A 27,600-nucleotide genomic window follows, 5' to 3' on the forward strand; every position below is an offset into this window, starting at 1 on the left:
GAAAATGTCAGAAGACCAAAACATCAACATAAACAGAAACCACAAATCTCCCAGCTCTCCCGATACCAACATCCCACCACATCCTGCCCTCCTCATTTTACCCCCTTATCACCCCAGACCACCCCCACCCCCCCACCCCCAACCCCCTCTGACACCTCAAACCACCTTGAAGAAATCAATGAACGTCTTCCACCTCCAGGTGAACCCCTCCTCCAACCCCACGAATTCTGCCAGGTCACTCACCAACACTGAGTCTGCAGCTCCGAGTCCCACCAACACAACAAAATCTGTCTCCAGGCTATCAGGGGGGCAAAAGTCAACACATCGGCCTCTCTCCCCACCTTCCAACACACCGAATATCGCAACCTCTAGACTAGGGGCCACTCCCACACCCAGAATCTCAGACATAACATCCGGGAATCCCTGCCAGAACCCCTTCAGCTGTGGACATGCCTAAAACGTGGACATGATTCGCGGGCACCTCTGCACACACCTATCCTCCACCCCTGCAAAGAACCGGCTCATCCTCGCAACCAACATGTGGCCCTATGCACCACCTTAAACTGGATGAGGCTTAACCTCGCACATGACGAGGACGTGTTCACCCTCCCGCAAGATCTCTTTCCACGTCCAGGCCCACACCACCACTCCCAACTCCTCCTCCCATTTGCGTTTAATCTCCCCTCTGGAGCACCCTCCCTTTCCATCAATTCACTATAGATATCCAACACCCTCCCCTCCCTATATTATCCTCCGACAGCAACTTGTCCTGCAACACCAGAGGAGGCACACCGGGATGGACGGCACCTCCACTCCTCACAAAATCTTTCGGCTGCAGGTACCTAAAACCATTCCCCTTTGGCAACTATTACTCCTCCAGTCCTGCAAACTTGCCTCTATGAACAAGTCCCTAAAGTACTCTATTCCCACCTGCTGCCACCCCTGGAACTTTGCATGCTGCTCTGCCGGCACAAACCTACGACACCCATAACAACATGCCCTCCAACCCAAAATGCTGCCTACACTGGCTCTATACCCGCAATGTCAAAACCACCACTGGGCTCACGGAGTACCTGGCCAGTGAGAACAGAAGGGGTGCCAACAACAAAGAACAAAGAAAAGTACAGCACAGGAACACGCCCTTCGGCCTCCAAGCCTGCGCCAACCATGCTGCCCGTCTAAACTAAAATCATCTACACTTCCGGGGTCCGTATCCCTCTATTCCCAACCTATTCGTGTATTTATTAAGATGCCCCTTAAACATCACTATCGTCCTTGCTTCCACCACATCCTCCGGCATCGAGTCCCAGGCACCCACTACCCTCTGAGTAAAATACTTGCCTCGTACAACCCCTCTAAACCTTGCCCCTCGCACCTTAAACCTATGCCCCCTAGTAATTGACCCCTCTACCCTGGGAAAAAGCCTCTGACTATCCACTCTGTCTATACCCCTCATAATTTTGTAGACCTCTATCAGGTCGCCCCTCAACCTCCATCGTTCCAGTGAGAACAAACCAAGTTTATTCAACCTCTCCTCATAACTAATGCCCTCTATACCAGGCAACATCCTAGTAAATCTCTTCTGCACCCGTTCTAAAGCCTCCACATCCTTCTGGTAGTGTGGTAACAGTGCCCTCAAACTCATCCCCCTACACTATGCCACCTCCATCGGCCCCACACCGACCCCTCCTTCACTGCCCATTTCCTCACCATTGTGATGTTCGTCACCAACTATAAGTAATCAAACTCAGCAACACCAGCACCCCTCCACCTCACCCCTTCTTCCAGAACACCTGGCTCACCCGCAGGGCCTTCCCCACCCACACAAACCCCCAAATTATCCTGTTCACCTTCCTGAAAAAGAACTTGGGAACAAAGATGGAGAGGTTTTGGAACACGAGAAGAACCTCCGCAGCACCATCATTTTAATAGTCTGCACCCACCTAGTCAATGACAGCGGCAACACATCCTACCTCTTGAAATCTGCCTTCATTCCACCAGTTGTGCCAAGTTCAGTTTGTGTAGCTGTGCCCAACACCACCCTATCTGGATTCCTAGATACCGAAAACTCGCCCCCACCACCCGGAACAGCAACTCCCTTAACCTTCTCTCTGTCCTCTAGCATTGATCGGGAATATCTCGCTCTTCTCCATGTTCAATTTGTACACCAAAAAATGGCCAAATTCGCTCAAGATCTCCATGATCCTCTCAATGCTGCCACCTGGTCAGAGATGTACTCACAGTAACTTCATTGAAGCCTACTTGTGACAATAAGTGATTATTATTATTATGTACAACATATCGTCCAGATATAGCAAAACTCTGTGCTCTGCACCCCCCCCACCCCGCTCAATCCCTTTCCAACCCCTTGACGCCCCAAGCGCCATTGCCAACGGCTCTATTGCCAAGGCGAAAATCAATGGGAAGAGCAGGCCTCATCCCTCGATGCAACCCAAAGCACCCCAAACTCACCCTGTTCACCCGAAAGCTCGCCATCAGCGCCCTATACAATAGCCGAACCCAGGCACAAACAACTGGACAAACCCGAACCAATTCAATACCTCCAATAAATACACCCACTCTGTCTGATCAAAGGCCTTCTCAGCATCCATTGCCTCTATTATGTCTACCCCCTCAATCTCCATCGTTCCAGTGAGAACAAACCAAGTATATTCAACCTCTCCTCATAACTAATGCCCTCCATACCAGGCAACATCCCAGTAAATCTCTTCTGCACCCGCTCTAAAGCCTCCACATCCTTCTGGTAGTGTGGCATCTTACTAATATTGAGCAACCTGCTCACATTCGGCAACAACTGCCCCCTTCACAAATCCCATCTGGCCCTCCCCTCACTGTCCACCCCCCTCCCAACCACTAACAAAGAGAAACAAAAAATTACACCCACCATCTTCATTCCCGTTTTAACCTGCCCCAATCCACCCACCCAATATGCCCACAATGAACCCAGAACTGCTCTCTAAAGTTCAATGTCCTCACACTCCTCCCAGTCCACGGTCTCTCATAACGTCCATCGCCTCCTCCGGCGAGTCAAAATAGCCAATTGCTGCTTTTGATGCATCACCAACAAGCGGGCAGGGACAGAACCCCGAACATCACCCCCTTCTTGTAGAGGGCGGCCTTTATCCAATTATATTCGGCCCTCCGCTTGGCCAGCTCTGCACCCATGCCCTGGTAAATCCGCAGCTCTTTCCCTTCCCAGGTGCATTTCTTGGTCTGCCTCACCCACATCAAGATCTTCTCTTTATCCAGGAATCGATGTAGCCTCACTACCATCGCTCTCGCAGCTCCCCCACCTGTGGCCTCCTCCTCAGCGCCCTGTGCGCCCAATCCATTTTGAGGGGCTGGTCAAAGGTCCCCTACCCATCAACTTCTCCAACATGCTCGCCACAAACTTGGTAGCCTCAGCACATTCAATGCCTTCGGGCATCCCAACGAGCCTCAAATTCTGCCTCCTGGAGCAGTTCTCATGATCCTCCAGCTTATCTCCCAGCCTCTTCTGGCTGCTCATCACTATCCCTATCTCCACCTCCAGCGAGGTCAGCCGATCCTCATACTCCATCACTGACTGCTCCACCTTCTGGATCGCCAGGCCCTGAGCCTCCGGTCTCTGTTCCACCCGCTCAATCGCCACCCTAGGCAGCTCCACCACTATGGCTAAATACTCTAAGGCCTCTTTTCTCTGCTACTGGAATTTGCCATGTAGGATTTCCACCAGCTGCTCCACTGACCACTGGGTGGGCAGCGCTGCCCCCTTGCTCTCTGCCATCTTCACCTGTGTCACACCATGAAACTTTTCCTGCTCCAACTGCTCTCTCTTCCCCGTCGCACTCCTCATCCACTGCTCCATACACGAATCCCACCAGAGGTGTATTACCTTCCCTGGGCACTCATACACCTTTTGCCCTCAAACACCCAAACACCACACAATTCGGGTAGGCAAGGACAAAAAAAATCTACTTCGAGCGGGAGCCACCTAATGTGCGACCACTCACTCCATGACCGCCACCGGAAGTCCCGAAAGTTTACATTTTCTAACCACTGTAAGAACAGGTGAGATAATTAGTGACTTTGTTTTCGATAACATTTAAATCTCATCAATTTGCTGTGAATCAACCTTTTCAAATTTAGCTCCATTCTATACATCTTGTTTTGTCTTCTATCTAGACTTCAAAGAATGTGACAAGTCAGAAATTAGTATATGAACAAAAGGTATGTATTAATAATGAGGTCAACAAGTTAAATTTTTCAGAGGGGTAAAAAGAGCTTGCAAATGAAAATTCAACCAACTCCTAAAGCTTGAACCAAAATCCTATAATAAAAATGATACATAATAAAAATGAATGTTGCATGGCATTACTTCTTTTTGTATACAAGAATATATCCTACCCATGAAAAATCTATAATGGATCTGTTAGCAATTACACCCATGTAATGTTGCAAAAATATTGCTTCTAGCAGACACTTTGGTAATGTCACATATTTGCTGTGGCACAATGTTGTAATATCAGAATGTCATAATTTTAGGACAATGGGGATATATACCTGGGGAAGAAGGGAAGTTCAGGGTACAGCTTGACTTATTTATGGGGGAGGGCTAAATTGTTTTGTGTGTACAGAACCTTTTAGCGTGTAGGAAGGTATCTTTCATTTTGTGCATGGGCTTGGATTCTTGCACAAGGGTATATTTGGATTTACTATCTATCAGGCCTCGCATGGCCCGTTCACTGGTTTGGACACATGGGGTTGGATTTTACTTTTTTGACTGGCTGAAGGAGACTGAGCCGGACGCATGTGGCCCATTGTTTCTTCATGCCAAATAAAGCATGCCTCAGCCAATTAGTGGCTGTCCAGCAGGAAAGTGGCCAATTAACTCCGGGAAGGATAAGTTCCACATTTGGGCAGCACGGTAGCATTGTGGACAGCACAATTGCTTCACAGCTCCAGGGTCCCAGGTTCGATTCCGGCTTGGGTCACTGTCTGTGCGGAGTCTGCACATCCTCCCAGTGTGTGCGTGGGTTTCCTCCGGGTGCTCCGGTTTCCTCCCACAGTCCAAAGATGTGCAGGTTAGGTGGATTGGTCATGATAAATTGCCCTTAGTGTTGGGTGGGGTTACTGGGTTATGGGGGTAGGGTGGAGATGTTGACCTTGGGTAGGGTGCTCTTTCCAAGAGCCGGTGCAGACTCGATGGGCCGAATGGCCTCCTTCTGCACTGTAAATTCTATGATTAAATCCAATCAGGCCTTTAAAGACGGATGTCTGGCAAAAGGTGGGTGAGTCCGTAACTCTCAGTCACAGCCACTCATTTAAAGCATCCTGGAACAGATTGATGGCAGCTGCAAAGGAAATCTTGATTTGGAAGAGAAAATAGATAAAGGACAGTTAAATACATTAAACCACTGGAGCAGCAACACGGATAATAGTATGTGACGCCGACACAACTGAAGCTGCAGCAGGTGAGAGCATTTTATTTCCATTTTGGTAACTTTATGCCAGCAGTATCTCATTCAGGACCCTTGCCAGGGAGGAAAGGACATCTGAGCACACCTGTTCCATTTTCCTTCTGAATAAAAAGTGCTCTGAAAAAGTTTAATTCTACCCTTTAACTCTTTTGGTCCGTTCAGAGGAATCTCAACTGTGCAGTTTGAAGCACTCTCACATTCTCAGCTGCTACAAAAAATGGAGGTCAAGCAAATGGAGACACCCAGAACAAGTATGGGCCCATGGTTCAATGAGGATTCCTTGTGACTCCTCCTCGAGGCTGTGAATGATTGGCAGAGGTGCTCATGCTAAGCAATGGAAAGAAACCTCTCTGCAAGACCAAAGTAGCCTGGGTGGAGGTTGCAAAGGAGATCAGCAGCTTTGGAGCCATCCAAAGGACTTGGTTATAGTGTCTTAAGAGGCTGAATGTGTCGTACGATTGGCCAGTGTGTCAGGTGTGGGATTGGCAAATGTCTGGGCCAAGTGCAGTCAGTGGTCAGAAGCAGACATATCACACTGCATGGCACTGGAGATTCTGAAATGTGTTTGCGAAGATCATTGCGAAGTGTTGACTGCAGACAATGGACATGTTGGGCACACAAATGAATGTATGAGATTCATTGCAATGTCCCTCTTTCTTTGCAGGCAAAGAGGGCATCCAATGACCGCGGGAGGGCAAGAATGGAAGAAAAGTGCCAAACCTTGCCATTTTTAGTCATGTGGAGGAGCAAATACTGCAGTTGGCAATCAATTAATGGTGTAGGATCATTGACCATGGGAAGGTTGGAGCTCAATCCTGGCATGGTGAGATTCCATGAGCTCATAGTTCTCTCCTGGAAAGTCTGTGCTGAATGGGAATGGGGGTAAAGGGATGTGGAGGGAACATTGACATTGTGACTTTGGCGACTTGCAGCATTTGGGGAGCAATGGGTGTGTCAATCTTAAAGGGGCTGAGGTTTAAACCCTGATTACCATTTTCCAATGGCGAGAGTGTTTGTATGTAAGGTGTGTATGTATCAGTGAAGTCAAATGATGATGGTGCCTTTCTTAATCTGTGATTCTTGCTACCACACGTGAAACCTCAGCAGCTGCAGCTACTAGCCTGAGGGACCAGAGGACAACGGTGCCTCAGATGATGCTCTGTCAGATCCTTACGCAGTACAGCACAGTACCACAGCACCAGCACAGATACATGCCCCATAGTGGGTATAAGCAAGTCGACAGAAAAGGATCCACACTGGTGCAAGCGCATCACAGTAGACAGTAGTCAGAGCAACTATCAGAGACTGAGATGGTGCAGGCCTCTAGCACTCTGGAACTGTCTAAATGTTGAGCTCCAGGCTGCTGACAAACCTCTGTTGTTGATCGTAAGGAGCCAGTTGCTGGATGTACAGGACAGGGTATATGAAGATGTGGCAGAGTTTTTATCCAGGTTGTGTGCACTGGCATAGACAATGGAGTCCATCCAGGTCATGAGCGATGCAATCTCTCGCTGTTCAGAATGGGTGGATTCCTTCATTGAGAAACTGGTGACTGTCATGGAGGACCAACCCCAGAAGCTCGCTGATGGGATACAGGGTATGCACTCTGGCCTGTATGCCATCATTTTGTATCTGAGTTCCAGTGCCAAGAGCCAAGGTGAGAGCAGGAATCCCATCCAAGAAAGGTTCATCCTGGATCCTTTAAGGGAAGCAGTGAGGACAAAATGACACTCATGGTAGGGGATATGCAGCTGCTGTCGCTATCAGAGGCACCTCGTATTGTGCTCCTGATGGGGGCAGGTTCTCCTGTGCCCGTCTGACAATGATACCAGAGTGCCTTGAAGTGCCACCATGCAGAAGACGACACACTGGGGTTATCAGAGCTTCTGGTGTTCAGAGGACGGCCGCTAAAGTCAACCCAGGCAAAAGTACATGAGGGTTAGCAGCCTGTCGCCAGTACAGCAAGTAGCGAGAGGGCGAACAGAATACTCTAGTTACCCATGAAGGGTTTAAGAGAACAGATTAGTCACGCATGGGTTTAGAAGCGGGAATTGTGCAGATTTTGTATTTACAAAAGTATTGCTTACATTATGTATTAAATGTTTATTGTGTGTTCTTGCTACTCTGGCTTCATTTGTGTTTTATCTATGCGTTGTTCTGATGTTGATTGAGTTACACCTATCAAGGGAATCTGTGCTCATGTAGGTCCCTCTGAACGGCCTCATTTGGTGTTTCAGCACTGGCACATGGCCAGCCTGCCCTGGCATTGATGCATGGGAGATACAAAGAGGGGAGTATAGCAAAGATGTTATTATCGAGCGAATTACACATTGTTAGTTAAATTTTCGCATATTAAGAGATTCCCGAGTCTCTTTGGCATCCAAAGCCTTCTGTGAACCAGTTACTGCAGTTGGTTGGCATAGCTCACCCTGTTATACGTTTAGCTGCTGTAGTATAAAGAGTCAAAGGTTCTGCTGCTTTTCCACAAAACATCTTTAATTTCCTTCAACAGACTTTGTACAAAACTCCAAAATCACATCACCTGACACAAGGGCCACCTGAAGCCCCTTTACATAGCAGTGTCAATTATTGGATGCTTAACATAAATGAGACAACTAATTGGAATGTCTCTTAACCCATCACTTAACAGTCTCCCCTTCCTTGGAGGAAAAAAATTAGGTGAAACAAAGTTACAAGAAACTCAAAAGCACACATGCAATTTCCCCCCTTCTTTTTTTTTTTTAATTTTTGGAAGAAGAAAAAAAACAGTCATAGAACAGTTTGGGTTAACAATATCCAAAATTTTCTGTGAACTAGCCCCTCTTTTTGTAAAACAGTGTCAATTGATAGCAAAAATTAAATGGGTTGACAGTAGCTATCTCCCCTCTGTCCAACATCTGCTTCAAACTTGCGATGTCTACCCTTAACCTTTTTTCATTGACACTTTTTGTAGAGTGCACATTTTCCCATAGGGATTTATTGTCAATGTGACATTCAATAGGTATATTTCCCAAATCCCCTAATCCCAAAATTTCTTGTCAATATCTGAGATATATAAAAGGCCATATCCACCGCCTCTACAAGGCTTAACGTCTCAGCAGCCAAAGTGCTTTTGACCACTCTCCTTATTTTCTTCGTTTCCCACACAAGAGGGCAACATTTACTATTGTTCCCCAAAAGGAAAATTATAAAACCTCCTGCGCTTGAAACCCCATCACATAAATTTGCATAGGACGCATCACTATAAACTGAGTTTCAAGTGCCTACGGTCACCTAAAACCGGGAACCTCAAAACACACTCCTGCATTTTTAGTTTGGCCAACGCTTTATTTGCTCTTATTATGTCTTCCACTTTGGGATCATTCATTTTTGTAGTCAACTCTAAGACATCAAAACTCACGTCCGGTCTAGTCTGTCTACCTAACCAATTCAGTTGCCCAATTAAACTTCGCAGTTGCTCTTTTTCCATCTTTGAAACCATTGAGTCTTTTTGTGAAACCCGGCCACGACTAATTGCTATTGGGCTGATGCTTTCCAAATAATATTGCTGACATAAAGTTGCCCCTAACTTAGTCCGTCTGATTTCTAGTCCAATATATTTAAATGCACCGGAAGCCTGACTTCCAACCCTGAATTCTTTCCTCAAACCAGAGATTACAATAGCTTCAAAATCACTAGTTCCACCCCACAAAAAATCATCGACATGCAACTTAAAGATGCCTGAAAGATTTCCTTTATACTGCCAGTAAAACATTGCCGGATCGGCTTTCAACTGGCAACAGCCCAACTTTAACAAAACTGATCTTACCGAAAAATACCAGACTCTAGATGCATCATTCAATCCATATACACATTTGTTCAACGTCCAGAGTACCCCTTCTGTGTTAGCTGCCTCTTTCGGAGGACGGAGAAAAATGTCTCTTTGGAGCTGATGCCCCTGCAAAAAGGCAGCTTTTGTATCTATAGATTTGCATTCCCATGCCTTTGTGACTAACAGAGCCAAGAAGATCTTTAAAATAACCTTTCCTGTCGTAGGTGAATCTACCCTTAAATCCTGATCTTCTAAGTTCTCTTCAAATCTCCTTGCCACAAGCCTGGCCTTTGCCTTATAAGTTCCATCCGGAAGAACCTTTTCCGTGCAAATCCATCTGTGGGATAGAGCTCTGTGTACCCTATCCAGTACTTCCGTGTATACCCCAAATTCACTCCAACTATGCAGTTCTTGCTGTTTGGCATCTTTGCTAACTTTTTCATCTAATTTATTGGAAGTCACCAAAATCTCACATGCATGTGGACTTCGACTCCTATTAGTATTCGTAGTCTTACTCATGTTCCGAGATCTTGATAAACTACGTCCCCTCTCCCGCCTGGTATCTCGTTCTGTACTGCTTGATCATTCCCTTCTGCTGTGGGATGTCCTTTCGATAGTTCTCGAACTTTTCCTGCGGGCCTGTTCACTATCCGATGTACCATCAGAACCGGCACTGCGTTTCTGTGCCCTCCATTTTTGAACTTTGTTTTCCCAATCCATTGTCTTGACTCCCTCCCCTGAATGCTGTACATTCAACCAATGTTTATACTTTCCAGTGGCCTTCCCTGCTGTACTAATAACAGTTGCATCCTTCCATTGACTAGACCCTTCAGGCAAGTATGTCACTTTTGTACCAACTTTTGGCATTCGCCCTTTTGGGAAAATGGCCTGTTCTAATTCATCAGAAGTGTTGTGTTCCTTTACAGAAACCCTGTCTATATCAGTTAACTGGTCCTCATAGTTCTGCAACACGTGCGTACCAGATGACTCTGGTTCCTCGTCATGTCTGTCTAAATTTGAAAATTTGTAATCTGTACCCATTATCCTTGACGAATGTACCCTAACAGTTTGATTGCCATGTTGCAAAATACTTGTTTTGCCATCTATGCCTATGATCTTCCCTGGGCCTTTCCATTCATTAGAATTGTCTCTCTTATAGTATACCATGTCTTCTTGCTTAAAAATGGCATCTGATGGCCGTACATTATGTCTTAAAGCTCTGCAAATGTTTTCAGAGACTTCTGCTTCCAGAAAGGCTTTTCTACTGCTATGTAGTGCATTTAAATGCTCAGCAATAGCAGAGCTAATTGTAGTCCCTTCCTAAGCTGGAGGCTGGTCATTTCAGATGGACGGAATTTTAGGGTTTCTACCAAACACTAATTGATAGGGACTATAGCCCCCAACCATCTGCAATGAATTCTTTGCATGTACCGCCCATGCTAAAGCCGATTTTAACTTGCAGTTTGGTCTATCCGCCAAAATTTACCAGAGCATGTCATCTATTACCGCGTTGTTTCTTTCACACACACCATTACTAAATGGGCTTTCCGCAACCGTATTCATAACTGTGATCTTCACATTTTCACACATATTCCTAAACTCATCATTAGCAAATTCTCCCCCATTGTCCGTAAGGAATTTTGCCGGTGGGCCCATTCCTGTCCCTACCCATTTTTCCACGATTTGATCCAGAATTACGCTCTTTTCTTTACTTCGTACAATCGTTGATTGACTAAATCTGGTTGCTAAATCTACAAAATGCAAAATAAATATATTATTGGCTTTATCCCAGATCTTAAAGTCCATGGCCCCAATGTCGTTAAAATCCTTGGCCAAAGGTAAGGTTACTATCGGTCGTGCTGGTGTCCTTCTGTACTTCCTACAAACTTCACAGCGGTCACTAACCTGTTCTATCAGTTTAGTATAGTCGTCATCCCTTACCCCTGCATCCTTTAATAAATTTTTCAGCCTCCGAGGAGACGGATGTGCAAATTGCCTATGCAGTTTTAATACCACAAGCTTATCAGCTAATGTCCCATTTTCAACTGCCATTAACACATCCTTAACCACTCTACTTGAAGTATTATTTGTCAGTAATGGAATACAATAGTATCCCGACTGTGTAAATTGTAAGTCCACCGTCTTTCCAAAAACTGTTGCCTTATACTGTTTCATATCCAGTTTCATGTGTGCTTTCTTCATCGACGGTCTGCTCAGAAGCAATGGTACCTCACTTGATACAACATCCGTGCTAATGAAATGATTCACTCCGGCAATATTGCAAGGGATCACCACTCTTTTCAGCGACTTCAGAGTATTATCATCCCCAAACCTGAAACTTGGGAACTTTCAAATTCCTTAACCTTGTTACGATTTTCAGCATTCAAAGAGTCCAGGTAACATTTTAACCAGTCAATTACACACACAGTAGATGTGCAGCCACTGTCCAATACAGCACAATTGAACGATTCTGCAACCAACACCCTTATGACCGGCGTAAAACTGCTTGTTAATAGGACAATGCCTTCTTTCTGGTCACTATCTTTTCCCTCTTCTGACTCGTCCGTGTCATGTGTCGCTTCAAACACACTATCATAACGAGTTGGACAGCTGAAAGCATAATGGTATTGAGAGTCACATCGAAAACATCGATTTATCATGCCCCGTGCATTTCTAGGGTTCATCTTCCTATTGTAGGATCTAACTGGGTTTCTGTCTTCATAATTTCCGGGTCACGATCTCCTTCTATAGTCTTGGAACCTGTTTGTAGCTGCATGATTTCGCAATCCTGTTAGTAGTGTATCTTCTATATTCTGCTTTATTGCAGGCTGACTTATTTGGGTCATCAGAGCCATCGGAATCGAATGTTTCCCCAGAAACTTTTTTAAAGCTTCTGTCATCTGATCGAATAAGGTATCCTTATCCGCAAACTGAACTCCTGTCAAAACCAGGAGCCTTTCTATGTTGCTCATTCTAGCACAGTTAAGTAATTTAAAGGCCAACACAGACTGTGGAAATTCTAGGTTGTGTTTCTGAAGCCTTTTATATAGTCTGCCAAATTCCATTATATAGTCTTCCATGGAGAATTCCTCTATTTCCCAGAACATATCAAAATCCGACCATGCTTCATACGCACTTAACAAGTCATCCTTTTTATAAATCTTATCCAGGGGCAGCACGGTAGCATTGTAGATAGCACAATTGCTTCACAGCTCCAGGGTCCCAGGTTCGATTCCGGCTTGGGTCACTGTCTGTGCGGAGTCTGCACATCCTCCCCGTGTGTGCGTGGGTTTCCTCCGGGTGCTCGGGTTTCCTCCCACATTCCAAAGATGTGCAGGTCAGGTGGATTGGCCATGATAAATTGCCCTTCGTGTCCAAAATTGCCCTTAGTGTTGGGTGGGGTTACTGGGTTATGGGGATAGGGTGGAGGTGTTGACCTTGGGTAGGGTGCTCTTTCCAAGAGCCGGTACAGACTCGATGGGCCGAATGGCCCCTTCTGCACTGTAAATTCTATGAAGAAATGTCACATAATAGAGTCTCCAGACCTTCTTCTGAGTCTAACTCTTCCAATTCCAGCTCAGAAAACACTTTGCTTCGGATTTTACTGTCATAAGGTAAAGGAAGAGCCAATGCCATTCCTTGTTTTCTCTTTCCCAAGGCAGTTACCTTAGTCCACATGACTACTGCACTTCTCCATTGATCGTACAATCCCCTTTCTGAAAATAAGGGGGGGGCAGTCATATCCAGCCATCTTTAACCTCGGTTCAACCATATTTTTTTTTTCTCACTCACTCCTTGGTTTGGTCTGGAAAAGTTGTATCTTTCAACCCTTCACACTTGCACAGCAACCGTCCTCTGCTACCATTTGTTAGATGTTTAGCTGCTGTAGTATAAAAAGTCAAAGGTTCTGCTGCTTTTCCACAAAACACCTTTAATTTCCTTCAACAGGCTTTGCACAAAACTCGAACATCACATCACCTGACACAAGGGCCACCTGAAGCCCCTTTACATATCAGTGTCAATTATTGGATGCTTAACATAAATGAGACAACTAATTGCAATGTCTCTTAACCCATTACTTAACACACCCTCGGCAACATTGATGCAGATGGGGTTGTGGACAATACTTTGTGAAAAATAGAGTGGGCCACATAAAATCTGAATTAATTCCCTTGTAAAGCTGAATTGCTTGTTAATTAGTTTTTTTAAAAATGATGGGCTGATTTAGGTACCTGTGCATCTTCTGTACTATCCCAGACTGGTGTGCTGGCGACCATATGTCAACACCCTGAATTTTTAGTCAGAGCAGAACAACCATAGAATTTTTTTTTTAAATCTTCTTATTCACCTCATTTTCAACATTTTCATCAATAAACAACCAAAGAAAAAACAAACAAAAACAAATACAGTAACAATCCTCCACACACAAAGCAGATCAAAACATCCACCCGTACATTCCAGGTAAAAAAAAACACAAATTAACAATCAATCCGTTAACAGTGTAACCAAAGACAAAAATACCACCCCCCACCCCCTCAATTCTCGGAAGTGCACAATAAACATCCCCCATGAATTGTGAGACCCTTCCTTCATCCGCTTCAGTTGAGACTTCACCTTCCCGAGAGTCAAAGAAATTCAAGTAGAGCCCCTCCGCCATGCCGTGTCACTGGATGGAGAAGCTAATCTCTACTCCAACAGGACCCACCTCCTGGCAATCAGCGAGGCAAAGGCTAGCATCTGCCCCCGCACCTGCCTGCCGCCTGACCCCCCGAAAAATGCTTCTAGAGACCCTGGTTCCAAGTTCACGAGCACTACCCCCGAGATGACCCTGAAAAACCTCCGTCCAACAAACCCCCTCACATTCCACGTAACTATCCTAAACGGGGGGTCTCTCACCAGCGCCGCCATCCCCATTCCATCCACCATCTCCAGGGCCTGCCCACTGGGCTTAGCTCACCCCGACCCATTGTTACCATTAAGCCCCTCCCCCCCCCCTCCTATCCACTTTCTCTTGAAAACACCTCACCCCAAACTTTTCACACCTCCTCGGTCCAACGAAACCGCAGCCCCTCCCCCCACCACACTCCCATTCACTGGCCAGCTTGAGCCCAGGCTTCACTCCCCTCCAATCCGCGCAGCCCCGTCCACCCCCCCCTCTCCCCCCCCACCCCCCCAGAGTCCCAGGAAAACAAAGAAATCTCCTTCAACACACAACCCCAGTGTAAACACACAAACCCCAAAGGACCATCATTGTAAAACAAAATCCCAACTCTTACCTTCTCCAAATAGGCAACTTCAACTCATTGTAGCACATATAACAACATGCAGTAAAAAATAAAGCGTCATACACTCCTCCACCCACCCCCCCTCAGTCTAATACCAATCCTCAGTCCCATTTCTCACTTCTGCCCCAGTCCTTCTGACCTTCATAAACCCCTCCGCCGCATCCACCGTCTTGAAATAAGTCTTTGGAGTTGTAGGTCACCCTCAACTTAAATGGGTACACTATGCCGAACCACACACTGCTGTTACACAGTGCCTTCTTCACTCGACCGAAGGCCGCCCGCCTCCTCACTAACTCCATAGTAAAGTCCTGGTATATACATTTGCCAACTCCAGCCCACTGCACCTCCCGTTTCTGGTTTGCCCAACTCAGGGCCTTCTCCTTCACGCGGTACCTACGGAAACAAATTGTCACTGTTCTTGGCGGCTCATTCGCCTTTGGTTTAGGCCTCCATTCCCTATGAGCCCGATCCAGTTCGTACCGAGAGGGATCTTCCCCCTCCCCCAACAGTTCCACCAACATCTTGGCAAAATACTCCATCTGCCTTGGGCCCTTCACCCCTTCGGGCAGGCCCATGGTCCTCAGATTTTGCTGCCTAGATCTATTTTCCAGGTCCTTCACTTTGTCTCGCAGACCCTTGTTGGCCTCCACCACCCTCTGCAGCTTCTTACCCATCGAGGTGAGTTGATCACTGTGTTGCGACAAGGCCTCTTCCACTCCCTTCAGTTTCTCACTCTGCTTCCGCACCTTGGCCGATGTCCTCGACACCGCCGCCTCCACCGGGGCAATCGCCTCCTCCACCAGCACCTTCAATGCTGCCATCATCTCCTTCTTCATCACCTCCATGTGTTTTGCTAACTGTTTTTCAAGTTCCACAACCATCACATCGGGCATCTTTTCTGTCGTGAACAGTGCAGCCCCAGCCAGCGATCCAGCATCCGCCATCCTTCCAGTTGCCGAGCCGACCCTTCCACTCAACTGTGAGCCTTCATTCGCCCCCTTCTTCACGGCAGCTTTCCTTTGGGTATTGGACATCTTTCTTCCTTATGTCTTCCTGCACTTATTTCACCAAAAATTACCCCTGGACCGGGCATTAAATTCTAAAAAAATCAAGCCTTGTGCAGGAGCCATCCAACATGCGACCTCTTACATGCCGCCACCGGAAGTCCAGAATCATAGAATTTACAGTGCAGAAAGAGGCCATTCAGCCCATTGGATCTGCACCGGCCCTTGGAAAGAGCATCCTATTTAGGCCCACGCCTCCACCCTACCCCCTTAGCCCAGTAACTCCATCCTATCCCCTTAATTGAATAACTCCACCAAACTTTTTGGACATGCATTTTAGCATGGCCAATCCACCTAACCTGCACATCTTTGGACTGTGGGAGGAAAGGGGAGCACCCGGAGGAAACCCAAGCAGACATGGGGAGAAAGTGCAAACTCCACACAGACAGTCACCCGAGGTTTGAATTGAACATGCACCCCATTTGGCAACATAAAATCCAGGCCCTGTATCCTGCTCTTAGCTCCTGAAAAAGTGCCTTCCAGCAATGCAGGAGGTGCAAATGAGGTTTGTCGTAGTTGATAGAAATGTATCCTAAAATGAGTGCACTTGCTCTCATCTTCCTCTTGATGAAAAAAAAATTCATTGCAGCCAGATCTAGGTGACTGCATGGTATCCTACATGTAACTTGCACTTGAGTTTCTAATGGCGAGTGGCCTTCAGACTCGGTTTAAGCCACCTCCTGTTGCATGAGCTCTAACTTTTATGCATCAAGAGATGTACCTTCCCTCATATTTTTTAAACAATTACTTTTCTATTACCACTACAAATATCCCTTTAACAGAAAGTTGTAGATTCATGATAAGTTTTTACTTTCCAACCACTATGCTGGAGACCAAGTACCCATATATGTGAGTTGACAAGTGAAATTATGGAAAGGCATCATCAACATAACAAATTTGGCCAAGGCAGCCTACTGAGTTGCAGCAGCAAACGTAAGACAATTTCAGTCACAACTGAACAGCTGAGCAGTTTTTTTTTTGTTTTCGGAGCTTTACCATCAATGTGCTGCACTGTGAAAAAATAACCATAATTTGTTAGCACTGCTGCCTCACGGTGCTGAGGTACCAGGTTCCATCCCGGCCCTGGGTCACTGACCGTGTGGAGTTTGCACATTCTCCCCGTGCCTGCGTGGGTCTCACCCCACAACCCAAAATGATGTGCAGAATAGGTGGATTGGCCACTCTAAATTGCCCCTTAATTGGAAAAAAAAATTGGATACTCTAAATTTTTTTTTTTTTTAAATAATAATTTGTGGCAAAAATATGTTTTCCTGTAACCAATATGCACTGAAAGGAATTATATGTGCATAAAATTGTGACATCTAAGCAACACAGGAATACACCAGGGCAGTGCAATCTACAGAGCAATATTTCAACAAAACCTTGACAAATCCCTTATCTAGGTACAGAGTAACTCACAGCACAGCAGTTCATGACTATGACACTTTCATCCATTGACATCCATTATTTAGTTGCAGGGCATTTTTATTTCAAAACAACCCTTATTTGATCCTTAACATTATTATCAGATGCAAATTATGATAAGATTTATTATTTCAACTTAATAATTTGTTCAAGAAACAAATGCACTGACTTGTATTTGTGGAAGGATATATAACACTCACCATGGTGGATAGATGTGAACAGTATCTCCTGCACAGATCCCTAGATAAGATGCTGTTTCTCTTGTGAATAAAACCTTCAGTGGGATTTTACTGGTGCCTTCATAATTTTCAACAGCCTGATCTGTGGAGGTTTTCATCAACGGCTGACACAAAGCTACGAACATTGAACATTCTTCATGCAATTCCAAAATTTTCACCATCAAAATGTCAGCTTTCCCACCTGTAATCAAGAGAGACAGACAGAAATACTCTTATTATCCTGTTTTTAGGAATTTACTTTTTTTTGAAAATATTTTTATTGAAGATTTCATTTCACAAAACACAAAATTATCAAATCCACACAAACAAAATACCATTTACAAACCCCTACCATTGAGGAGAAAAACAAAAACCAACCATAAACCCATCCCTCTCCCCGACCCACTGACTGTGAGGAATTCCTGAAGATAAAAGGCAAAGGTCGCCACCACCGGCCGGCCGGCCCAAGCGCAGGACTCACCCAAGACAGCCACTAGGCTCCTGTACGAGACACTTAAAAGCCCTTAGACCCAATCATATCTCCACCCCACACCCCTCCTCTCCATTATCGTGAAAAAAGCTTTCCAGAAAAACAACTCCCTCCTCTCCCCACCCCCACCCCCCCCCCCCCCCCCCCCCCCCCAACCAACCAAACAAACAAATAAGCGAGGCTCCCTGAACCTTGTTCAAGCAGGTCTAACAAGCCGCATCCCCTCCTCCCACCTCATGACTGTTCACTAGCTGAAACTTTACAGCTAGCAAAGGTAACCCCCCACCAAGGGTGTATGCACAAAGAACAAAGATAAGCGATGCCACCCAGCCCATACCTGCTATGGATGAGTAATCAAAGCCCAACACACTTACAATACTTAAAATTCCCCCAGGGGGCCATATATTCCTCATTCTGTTGCCCTGATCACCACCCTCCGAAAACCGTAGCCCCCTCAATCCCAAACGTATCACAGATACAGACTATGACCCCTCCCAAACCACCCCCTCCTAACTGTCCCCATTAAATTCCCAATCGAATCCATTCAATCAAATCCAAGTCAATGCTCCTTGACAAAAGTCTCCGCCTTCTCTGACGTATTGAAAAAAATGATCTTTTGACCGAAAAGTCACTCTCAACCTCGCCGGTAACGCCACTTCAAATTTGACTCCACTCCTGCATAGCGCTGAATTTGCCTTATTAAAAGCCGCATGCCGCTTCACCAACTACGCTCCAACATCCTGGTATATCCTGATGATGTTTCCTTCCCACCTCAAGTCCCGATTCATTTTGGCCCATTGCAGAACACGCTCCTTGTCCTAGAAGCTGTGGAATCTAATAATCGCCGCCCGCACCGACTCAATCACCCGAGGCTTCCACCGGAGTATTTGGTGGGGCCAATCCAACTCTGGAGGGGATAATCGTCCGTCCCCATCCCCCAAAAGCTTGGCAAACATCTCAATCGGCTTCAGGCCCACCACCCCCTCTGGCAATCCCACGATTCTGAGGTTCCGTCTCCTCAACCAGTTCTCCACGTTATCCAACTTTGCCCTCAGAATCTTGTTCCTCTCCTCGACTAGCAACATCTCAGCTTCCAACGAGGGGATCGCTCCCCATGCCATGACAGGGCTGCCTCCATACCCCTACTCCTTCACGGTCTCCGAGGTCTTTTCCAGTTTCTCCTGAACAAGCCCAAGTACCTCCTCAATTGACCACTTAAGGGTTTCCTTCATCACCCTGAATCTCGAAATGCTTCGCAATCTGTTTTTCAAACTCCTGCGCCATTACCTCAGTCAGCGTTTCCACCGTGCTACGAGCAACCACACCCAAGGCCAGATCCACTGCCTTCCCTCCTGCTGAGCTTTGCGGGTTTTCTGGTTTCGTCGAAGGATTGTCCCCTACAATCTTTTTGCCACCAACCTTCTTCATAGATTTCAACATATTTTTGGCGACAAATTCCTTATCCCATATGATGGGCCAGTTTTAGTAATCAAAATCCCCAGGAACCAGGTTAAACAGTCCAAAAAACAAAAACCACAGCGGGAGCTACCTTATGTGCAACCTTCTCCCACCAGTTGCCACCGGAAGTCCTTGTTTTCACTTTGCATGCATATTTTATCCCCCTCTTTATCTGCCTGGCCTGGTGCTTCTACTGCAGGAGTCGTTACACAAACTGTTCTTAGGCTGTCACCAATGCTTCCATGCAGCCATTTGTCTGGAGGGACCAGGAACTGCTATCTGTAATAAGTGATTTATTTTTCCTCACTTTGAAACTCAGATATAAACAGAACAGTACATGTTCAGTACCTGTTAAGCCAGTGAGATCACAGTTGATCTATGACCTAATTTCAGATGCCTGCCTTTGCCCCAGATTCCACAATACCTTTGATTAATTTCTGTTAACCAATTTCAGATTTAAAATTAACAATTGACCCTGTATCACCAGCTATTTTTACAACAGAGTACCAAACCTCTATCACTCTTTGAAGGTAGAAATGATTCCTACCGTCACTTCCGAAAGGTCTAGGACAGCCTAAGAACAGTTTGTGTAACGACTCCTGCAGTAGAAGCACCAGGCCAGGCAGATAAAGAAGGGGATAAAATATGCATGCAAAGTGAAAACCAGGACTTCCGGTGGCAACTGGTGGGAGAAGGTTGCACATAAGGTAGCTCCCACTGTGGTTTTTGTTTTTTGGACTTTTTAACCTGGTTCCTGGGGTCCGGTTGCGGCTATGCCTAGGTTGATCGCACGGTTGGCAGCTCCCGCCGACAACGGACTTTAAGGCCCTTGTACAGACCTCCAGCAACACTTGGACGACGATTCCCGGTGTGGGAAGGAAGCAATGAGGGTCCCCCAGCGCTCTATGGAGTGGACCAGGAGTGGGGCGATCAAAAGAGCAGCTTTGGAGAAGAGAGGAGAACGGGCACGAAAAAGCAGGATGGCGACCGGCGGGGATCAGGCAGCGTGGGCCCAGTGGTCACGGGAGCAGCAGGAGTTTCATAGAAGCTGCACAGGTCGCTCCGACCCAAGCCCAAAGCCGGGGACCAGCCCAGAGCAATTATTGCGAAGCTGCACCAAGACCGGGAGAGAATCCTAAAGTGGGCCCGGCGAACGAAACAGAGCACGTGGGAAGGGAAGACCATAAGGGTGTATCAGGACATTGGGGTGGATCTGGCCAAAAAAAGGGCTGAATTCAACAAAAAGGGCTGAAATCCGAACTGCACAAAAGCAAGGTAAAATTTGGGATGCTATTCCTGACCAAACTCTGGATAACATTTGAGGGGAAAGAGCTGTATTTTAACACCCCAGCGGCAGCTGATGAGTTTGTTAGAGTGAACAAGCTGGGGGAGGAGCACACGCAAACGCAATGAAAGACATGGGGATGGAAAAGGAAGGGAAAACCAGAACAAAGAGCGGAGGACAGACCGCAAACAAGGACAATGGATTCATGAACTGTGCACATGTGTGTTATGCCTTGCGCGGGAATGTGCTGTCTTGACTCAGAGCTTGTCTCCTCTCAATGCAATGGAGGGAGGGAAATGAGGGTGAGGAAAGCAAACAGGAGGGCGAGACAAGGGCCAGGAGGAGAAAGGTTAAACCGGGCCAGAACTGGGCAAATACTGGGAGGAGGGCCACCGTACTAGCAAGCAGGGCCAGCACGGGAGGGCAGGAAGGAAGGAGGACCGCGGTGCCCCTCTCAGGGGAGGGGGAGCGTCTGGCACAAGGAGGGGAGGGGGGGGGGGGCAGAAGGGGAGGGGAAACGCAGGGGGGGACAAAGGGACAGGGGCAAGGGGAGGGGAAGAGGAGTCTGGGGGAGAACACAGAACAAAAGAGAAGCAAAGTGAAGGGTGAGATAGTGAAGCAGTACAGACATAGGACTCGGCGGGCATGGAGCAGGGTGAGGAACCAAGAGGGCGCTGCAAACAGCCACTCGAGAGGGCATCAGGGAGACCCCGGAGCGCAGGGGTGCATCCATGTGGCATACACACAGCTGGTGGCCACATTGGGTGCCCCCTGGGCAAAGGGAAACCCCTGAGTGCTGGGGCCCGACCTCATGGTGAGAGCGGTGACCCTGGCCATTTTGGATGGCCCCCTATCAAAGGGAAACCCCGGAGTGCAGGGACGCATCCACCAGGTAAGTATGGGTGATCCCACAGGACCTGGAGGTCAGAAACCCCTCACCAGGATTGTTACCTGGAATGTAAGGGGACTCAACGGCCCAGTGAAAAGATCCAGAGTGTTCGCCCACCTGTGAAGCCTAAAAGCAGACATAATCTACCTACAAGAGACGCACCTGAGGGAGAAGGACTGACTGCTGGGAAGGAAGGGCTGGGTGGGACAGTCGTACCACTCACGCCACGGGACGAGGGCTAGCAATTAATTAGCAAAAGGACGAGGTTTACGGGAACCAAGACAGTTACGGTCCCAGGGGCAAGGTACGTCATGGTCTGTGATGTCCTGGAAGGGGCACCTGTCGTACTGGTAAATGTGTTCGCTCCCAACTGGGACAACTCAGAATTCATAAAGAAGACCATGGCAGAAATCCCCGACCTTGACACACACTGACTGATTATGGGGGGCGACTTTAACTGCGTGCTGGACCCACTGACCGACCAATCAAACCCCAGAACGGGGAAAACGTCTGGCATGGCTAGGGAGCTAGGAGCCTTCATGGAACAGATGGGGGCGGTGGACCCATGAAGTTTCCTGCACTTGGGAGAAAAGGAGTTCTCGTTCTTTTCGCAGGTGCACAAGGTATACACCTGTATCGACTTCTTTGCAGTGGGGAAAACGCTGCTTCCAGGGATCATGGGAACGGACTACTCCGCGATCGTTATCTCCGACCACGCTCCACATTATATGGATATGAGGTTGGAGACAGGCCGGGCCCAGCTTCCCACATGGAGGCTGGACAGGGACCTCCTGGCCGACAAGGCTTTCTGCCAAAACATATCGCAGGCCATAGGCGATTACGTTAGTAACAACCAAAACGGAGAGGTCTCACCCTCCACGTTTTTGGAGGCACTGAAGGCCGTGATCAGAGAAGAGATCATAGCCTACAAGACAAGTAGAGATAGGGAAGAGAGGGTAGCCAGGCAACAGCTAGTGGACTCCATTCTGGAAGTCGATAGAAAGTACTCCGAGGCACCGACCATAGAGCTGTTGGCGGAGAGGGAAAAGCTGCAAATGGACTTTAACCTGCTATCCACTAGGAAAGCAGTGTACCAACTCCGCCGGACACGGGGGACCTTCTACGAACACGGAGCCAAGGCTGGCCGCATAATGGCTCATCAGCTGAGAAAGCAGGCAGCCACGAGGGAAATAGCGCAGGTTAAGGATAGCAAAGGCAGACTGGTAACAAAGCCAAAGGAGGTCAATCGGGCATTCGAGAACTTCTACCGGAGATGGTACACCTCCGAGCCCCCCGACGAGGATGCAGGAATAAAACAGTCCGAGACGGACTGGAACTGCCAGTGGTGGGGGAAGACAGACGGGGGGAGCTGGAAGCACCAATAGACTTGGGAGAAATCATGGAGAGCATCAGCTCCATGCAGGCGGGGAAGGCACCGGGACTCGACGGGATCCCAGCGAACGTCGACAAAAAATTTTGCACCAGTCCTGGCCCCACACCTAAGGGACATGTTCACGGACTCACTGGCAGGGGCCACCCTGCCCCCAACGCTAGCGCAGGCTACAATCTCACTAATACCCAAAAAAGATAAAGACCTGACGAAATGTGGATCATACAGACCCATTTCACAGCTGAACGTGGATGCGATAATACTCACAAAGGTCCTGGCCAAAAGGCTGGAGGGCTGCGTACCAGAGGTGGTCGCAGAGGATCAATTGGGCTTTGTCAAGGGTAGGCAGCTCACAGCTCACATCAGGCGGCTGCTGAACGTAATAATGACCCCCCGGGGAGAGAACACCAGAGGTGATCGTCTCCCTGGACTCAGAAAAGGCCTTTGACAGAGTTGAATGGAGCTACCTCCTCGCGGTACTGGAACGGTTTAGGCTAGGAGCGGAATTCACCGCCTGGGTGAGGCTCCTGTACAACACTCCCAAAGCGAGTGGCCGAACTAACGCCACCAGCTCTGAATACTTCCAACTAGAGAGAGGAACAAGATAGGGCTCCCTGTCCCCACTCTTGTTCGCGCTCGCGATCGAACCCCTGGTGATAGCCCTGCAGGACGCAAAAAGCTGGAAGGGAATCCGGAGAGGAGACAGAGAGCACAGAGTCTCACTCTATGCAGATGACCTGCCCCTCTATGTCTCGAAGCCACAGGAGGGACTGAAGGCAATACTGCCAATACTGAAAGAATTTGTAACTTACTCGGGCTACAAACGTAACGTGGGTAAAAGCAAGACATTCCCAGTGAACCCAAAAGGGGAAGGGACAGAGCTGAAGGGGCTCCCGTTCAAAACGGCCCAGAACAGATTCCGTTGCCTGGGGATCCAAATAGCCAGAGACTGGACACAGATCCTCAAGTGACCAGCCTGGTGGAGGAAGTAAGAAATGACCTTCAACGGTGAAGCTCACTCCCACTCTCCCTGGTGGGAAGAGTGCAGACGATCCAGATGAACGTACTGCCACGGTTCCTCTTCCTGTTTAGATCCATCCCGATCTTCATCCCCAAGGCCTTTTTCCAATCATGGCGAATCATGGCGTGGGGGGGGGCAAGAACCTGAGAATTCCCAAACCAACACTGCAAAGAGGGAAAGTCAGAGCGGGCCTGGCTCTACCGAACCTACAATACTACCACTGGGCAGCAACAGCAGAAAAAGTGAGGGGATGGGTACTAGAACCCGACACAGATTGGGTAAAAATGGAGGAGGCATCCTGTAAAGGAACAACCCCAGGGCCCTGGCCACAGCAGCACTCCATCCTCCTCAACAAGGTACACAACGAGTCCAGTTGGAGCGGCGACGCTGAGAATGTGGACCCAGTCGAGACAGCATTTCGGGATAATCAAAATGTCCCTTATGGCCCCCATCTGCGGCAATCAAAGATTCCCCCCAGCCATGCTAGATACCACCTTCAAAAGATGGAGGTGGGCCGGGGGCACACTGACGGTCGGGGACGTCTACGTAGGGCGCAGACTGGCTTTTGTGAGGGCCACGGAGAATCCAGCACGAGTTGAAGGATAGAAATTAATAACATTTATTTACAATAACATATATTTACAACAGCAGCAGCAACTCCCTTGCTACTCACTCCTCTCTAGCTGGTTCCAAACTGGCCAGATTTATTTATGCAGGGAATCTGCTAATGATTTCTCCGCCCCCCCCTCTTTGGGGAAGCTCATACTCCCAAAGGATTGTGGGATTGCCATTAGTCCCCAGCCAGTGGTAAGCAGGCAGGTTAGAACTTCCCTCCCCCCCAAAGTCCAAGGAATCCACCGAAGATCCTGGCGAAGGAAGGCGTCGGACTTGTTTTGCCGCAGGCCGGACACCATTTGTACGAGGCGATGTATCTGGCGGCGTGTAACGAGACGGAGAATGACGCTTTCGTGATGAACAACGTAATGGGTGTATATCTCCTCCTGTGCAAGGCTAAGCCTAATGCAGCTCACAATGGTGCACAGAGCGCACCTGACCAGAATCCGAATGAGCAGGTCCTTCCTGGTGGAGGACAAATGTGAACGGTGCCAGAGGGGCCCGGCCAACCACATCCCACATGTTTTGGGCTTGCCCCAAGCTTGCTGGGTTCTGGGCAGCCTTCTCTGAGGCAATGTCCAAGATTGTGGGGGTGAGGGTGAAGCCATGCCCAATAGTGGCAATCTTCGGGGTATCGGAGCAGCCAGAGCTACACATGGGGAAGGGGGCCAACGCCCTTGCTTTCGCTTCCCTAATCACACGCCGGAGAATCCTGCTTGGCTGGCGATCGGCAGCACCACCCAAAGCAACTGACTGGCTCGCTGACCTCTCGGAATTTCTCCACCTGGAGAAGATTAAGTACTCCATCCGAGGGTCAGAGTAAGGCTTCCTGGATACTTGGGGCAGTTCGTCGGCCGGGGGAGGGGGGGGGGGGGAATGGGGAAACCACATGAGAAGGAGGAGGGTGCTGAAACAAATACAAGGGGGGGGGGGGAGAGGAGGAGGAGGGGGGGGGGGGGGGAAGAGAGGAGGAGGAGGAGGGGGGGGGGGGGGGAAGAGAGAGAGGAGGAGGGGGGGGGATATCATAGACCGATCCAGAGGGCAGGAAAATGTACATACAGTCAGTCAAATGAAGGACAAAACAAACCTCTCTGTAAAATAAAGCAAATTAGCGCGGGCAAGAAAAATGTAATGTATATATGTAACTTTATAAATATGAGAAAAGCCAATAAAAAGATTTTCACAAAAAAAACGATGATGTTTCACATGACCTGGAGGTCTAGAGCAAGGGGTCACGATCTCAGGTTACGGGACAGACCATTGGGGATAGGATATTCAGGAAGGACAGGGAGCGAGGAAAAGGTGGAGGGGTGGCTCTGACATGGTGGCATCTAATTAATGATGGTATTAGCACTGGGATGACATACGTTCAGTAAACCAGGATGTCAAAGCGGTTTGGGTAGGGATGAGAAATGGAAAAGACAAATCACTTGTGGGAATTGTGTACAGGGTCCCTAAAAGTAACTGCATGTTAGACCACTTGCCAACCAATCAGTACTCTTTTCTCTTAAATTTGCTGATTTCCCTTGTATTGTTTTCGTGTGAATGACCTGATGAGTCCCTTTTTTCAAAAATACTCAAGTTCTGTACTACTAAACGACTATTTGTATGCCTGAGAAATAATATTCTGAAAATAAAACGTAGTTTTACACTGTCATAACAAGCAGACTTCAATTAACAAATCCAACAAAAGGGCTGCGCGGTGGCGCAGTGGTTAGCACTGCTGCCTCATGGCACTGAGGACCCGGGTTCGAGCCCGGCCCGGGTCACTGTCCGTGTGGAGTTTGCACATTTTCCTTAACTAAGTCCTTGTTAACATTTTTTCAAATCTTCATTTAAGTTTGTAAACTGCAGTTATAAATTAAATTGCAAAAGAGAAATAACATGGCAGGAAGTTAAAGTCAAATGAAGTCTCATTGTAACAGGCTGTTTTTAATACATCCATAGCAAGTTATTGTGGCTTTTCACACCACTAAGATATAATCAGTTTTTTTTGCAAACAATGTCCATCTGTAACTTCTCTAGGGTCAACGTTTCTGTCTAACTGCAGGGCGTGTCTCATTTTCTGATAACCACATACCACTCTGCATTGCTCTCGTGACTTGTAGGTCCACATAAACCATACCAAGATAGCTTTAATATGCGATGCATTGTGTTGTAATTGCTAGTATAGAATGATCTCAGACAAGAGTGCATATTTCACATACACAAAATATTTTAAAGGAAATATCTAGCTGACATTTCTTTTAAGCTATGTTATCTGATGCTTAAAAACTGTGAGACAATATATCCTATCTAGAAGAGAAAGGAGGTATCAACACTAGATATTGTAACTACTGCTGTTATTGCTTAATACCAATTCACCAAAGATAATTTTGGTATTCAAATTAACTGATGACTTCACCTAGTCACAATTAAAAGCTCTATTTGTAATCTTCCCAATCTACTCAGATTCATAGTTTAAAAAAAACAACACTCCAAGGAGCCAAGAAAAATGAAAATAGAAAATGTTGGAAATACTCAACAGGTCAGGCAGAGTTAACATTTCAGGTCTGTAACCCTTAATCAGGAACCTAAATTCCCTAGATTCTGCAAAGGATCCAAGGGATTGGAAAATCACAAATGTAACACATTTATTCAAGAAAGGAGGGAGACAGAAAACAGGAAACTTTTGGGCCAGTTACTCCAACATCTGTCATTGGGAAAATGCTGAAAGCTGTTATGAAGGAAGTAGTAACAGGACATTTAGAGGGTCATAGTAAAACCAAGTTGACCATATTGCTTGGTTGTATGAAAGGGATATTACATTTGACAAATTTGAGAAGAGTTCTTTGAGGGTACAACAAGCTTTATGGATAAAGGAGAACCAGTAGTTACAGTGTACTGGATTTCTAAAAAGCATTTGATAATGCTACTTTTATTAGACAAGATGCAATGATGTTGGAGTAACAGATGCGCATGGACAGAGTACTGACTAACTAGGAAATAGGATGGTGGGATAAATAAGTTATCAGCAAGCCCGCAAACAGATTTCAGGGAGTTAGGAAGGAAATTTAAAAACAGGACCTTAAGAGCAGTAATCTCAGGATTACTCCCAGTCCCACGTGCTAGTGAGAATAGGAGGATTGGTCGATTAAATACATGGCTGGAGAAATGGTGCAGGGCAGGC

General features: G+C 47.2%; 1 protein-coding gene across 4 annotated transcripts in view; it reads right to left on the bottom strand.

The window, feature by feature from the left end:
* spidr (scaffold protein involved in DNA repair) overlaps positions 1 to 27,600 on the bottom strand; it is a 452,785-nt gene that overhangs the window by 226,159 nt on the left and 199,026 nt on the right. For all 4 annotated transcript variants that reach the window (XM_072467811.1, XM_072467809.1, XM_072467808.1 and 1 more), the window contains exon 8: positions 17,266 to 17,485. In XM_072467811.1, coding sequence (XP_072323912.1) covers positions 17,266 to 17,485 — 220 coding nt within the window. The remainder of the gene's footprint in view (positions 1 to 17,265; positions 17,486 to 27,600) is intronic.

This window comes from Scyliorhinus torazame, chromosome 11 (genome assembly GCF_047496885.1).
Source record: "Scyliorhinus torazame isolate Kashiwa2021f chromosome 11, sScyTor2.1, whole genome shotgun sequence".
NCBI lineage: Eukaryota > Metazoa > Chordata > Chondrichthyes > Carcharhiniformes > Scyliorhinidae > Scyliorhinus > Scyliorhinus torazame.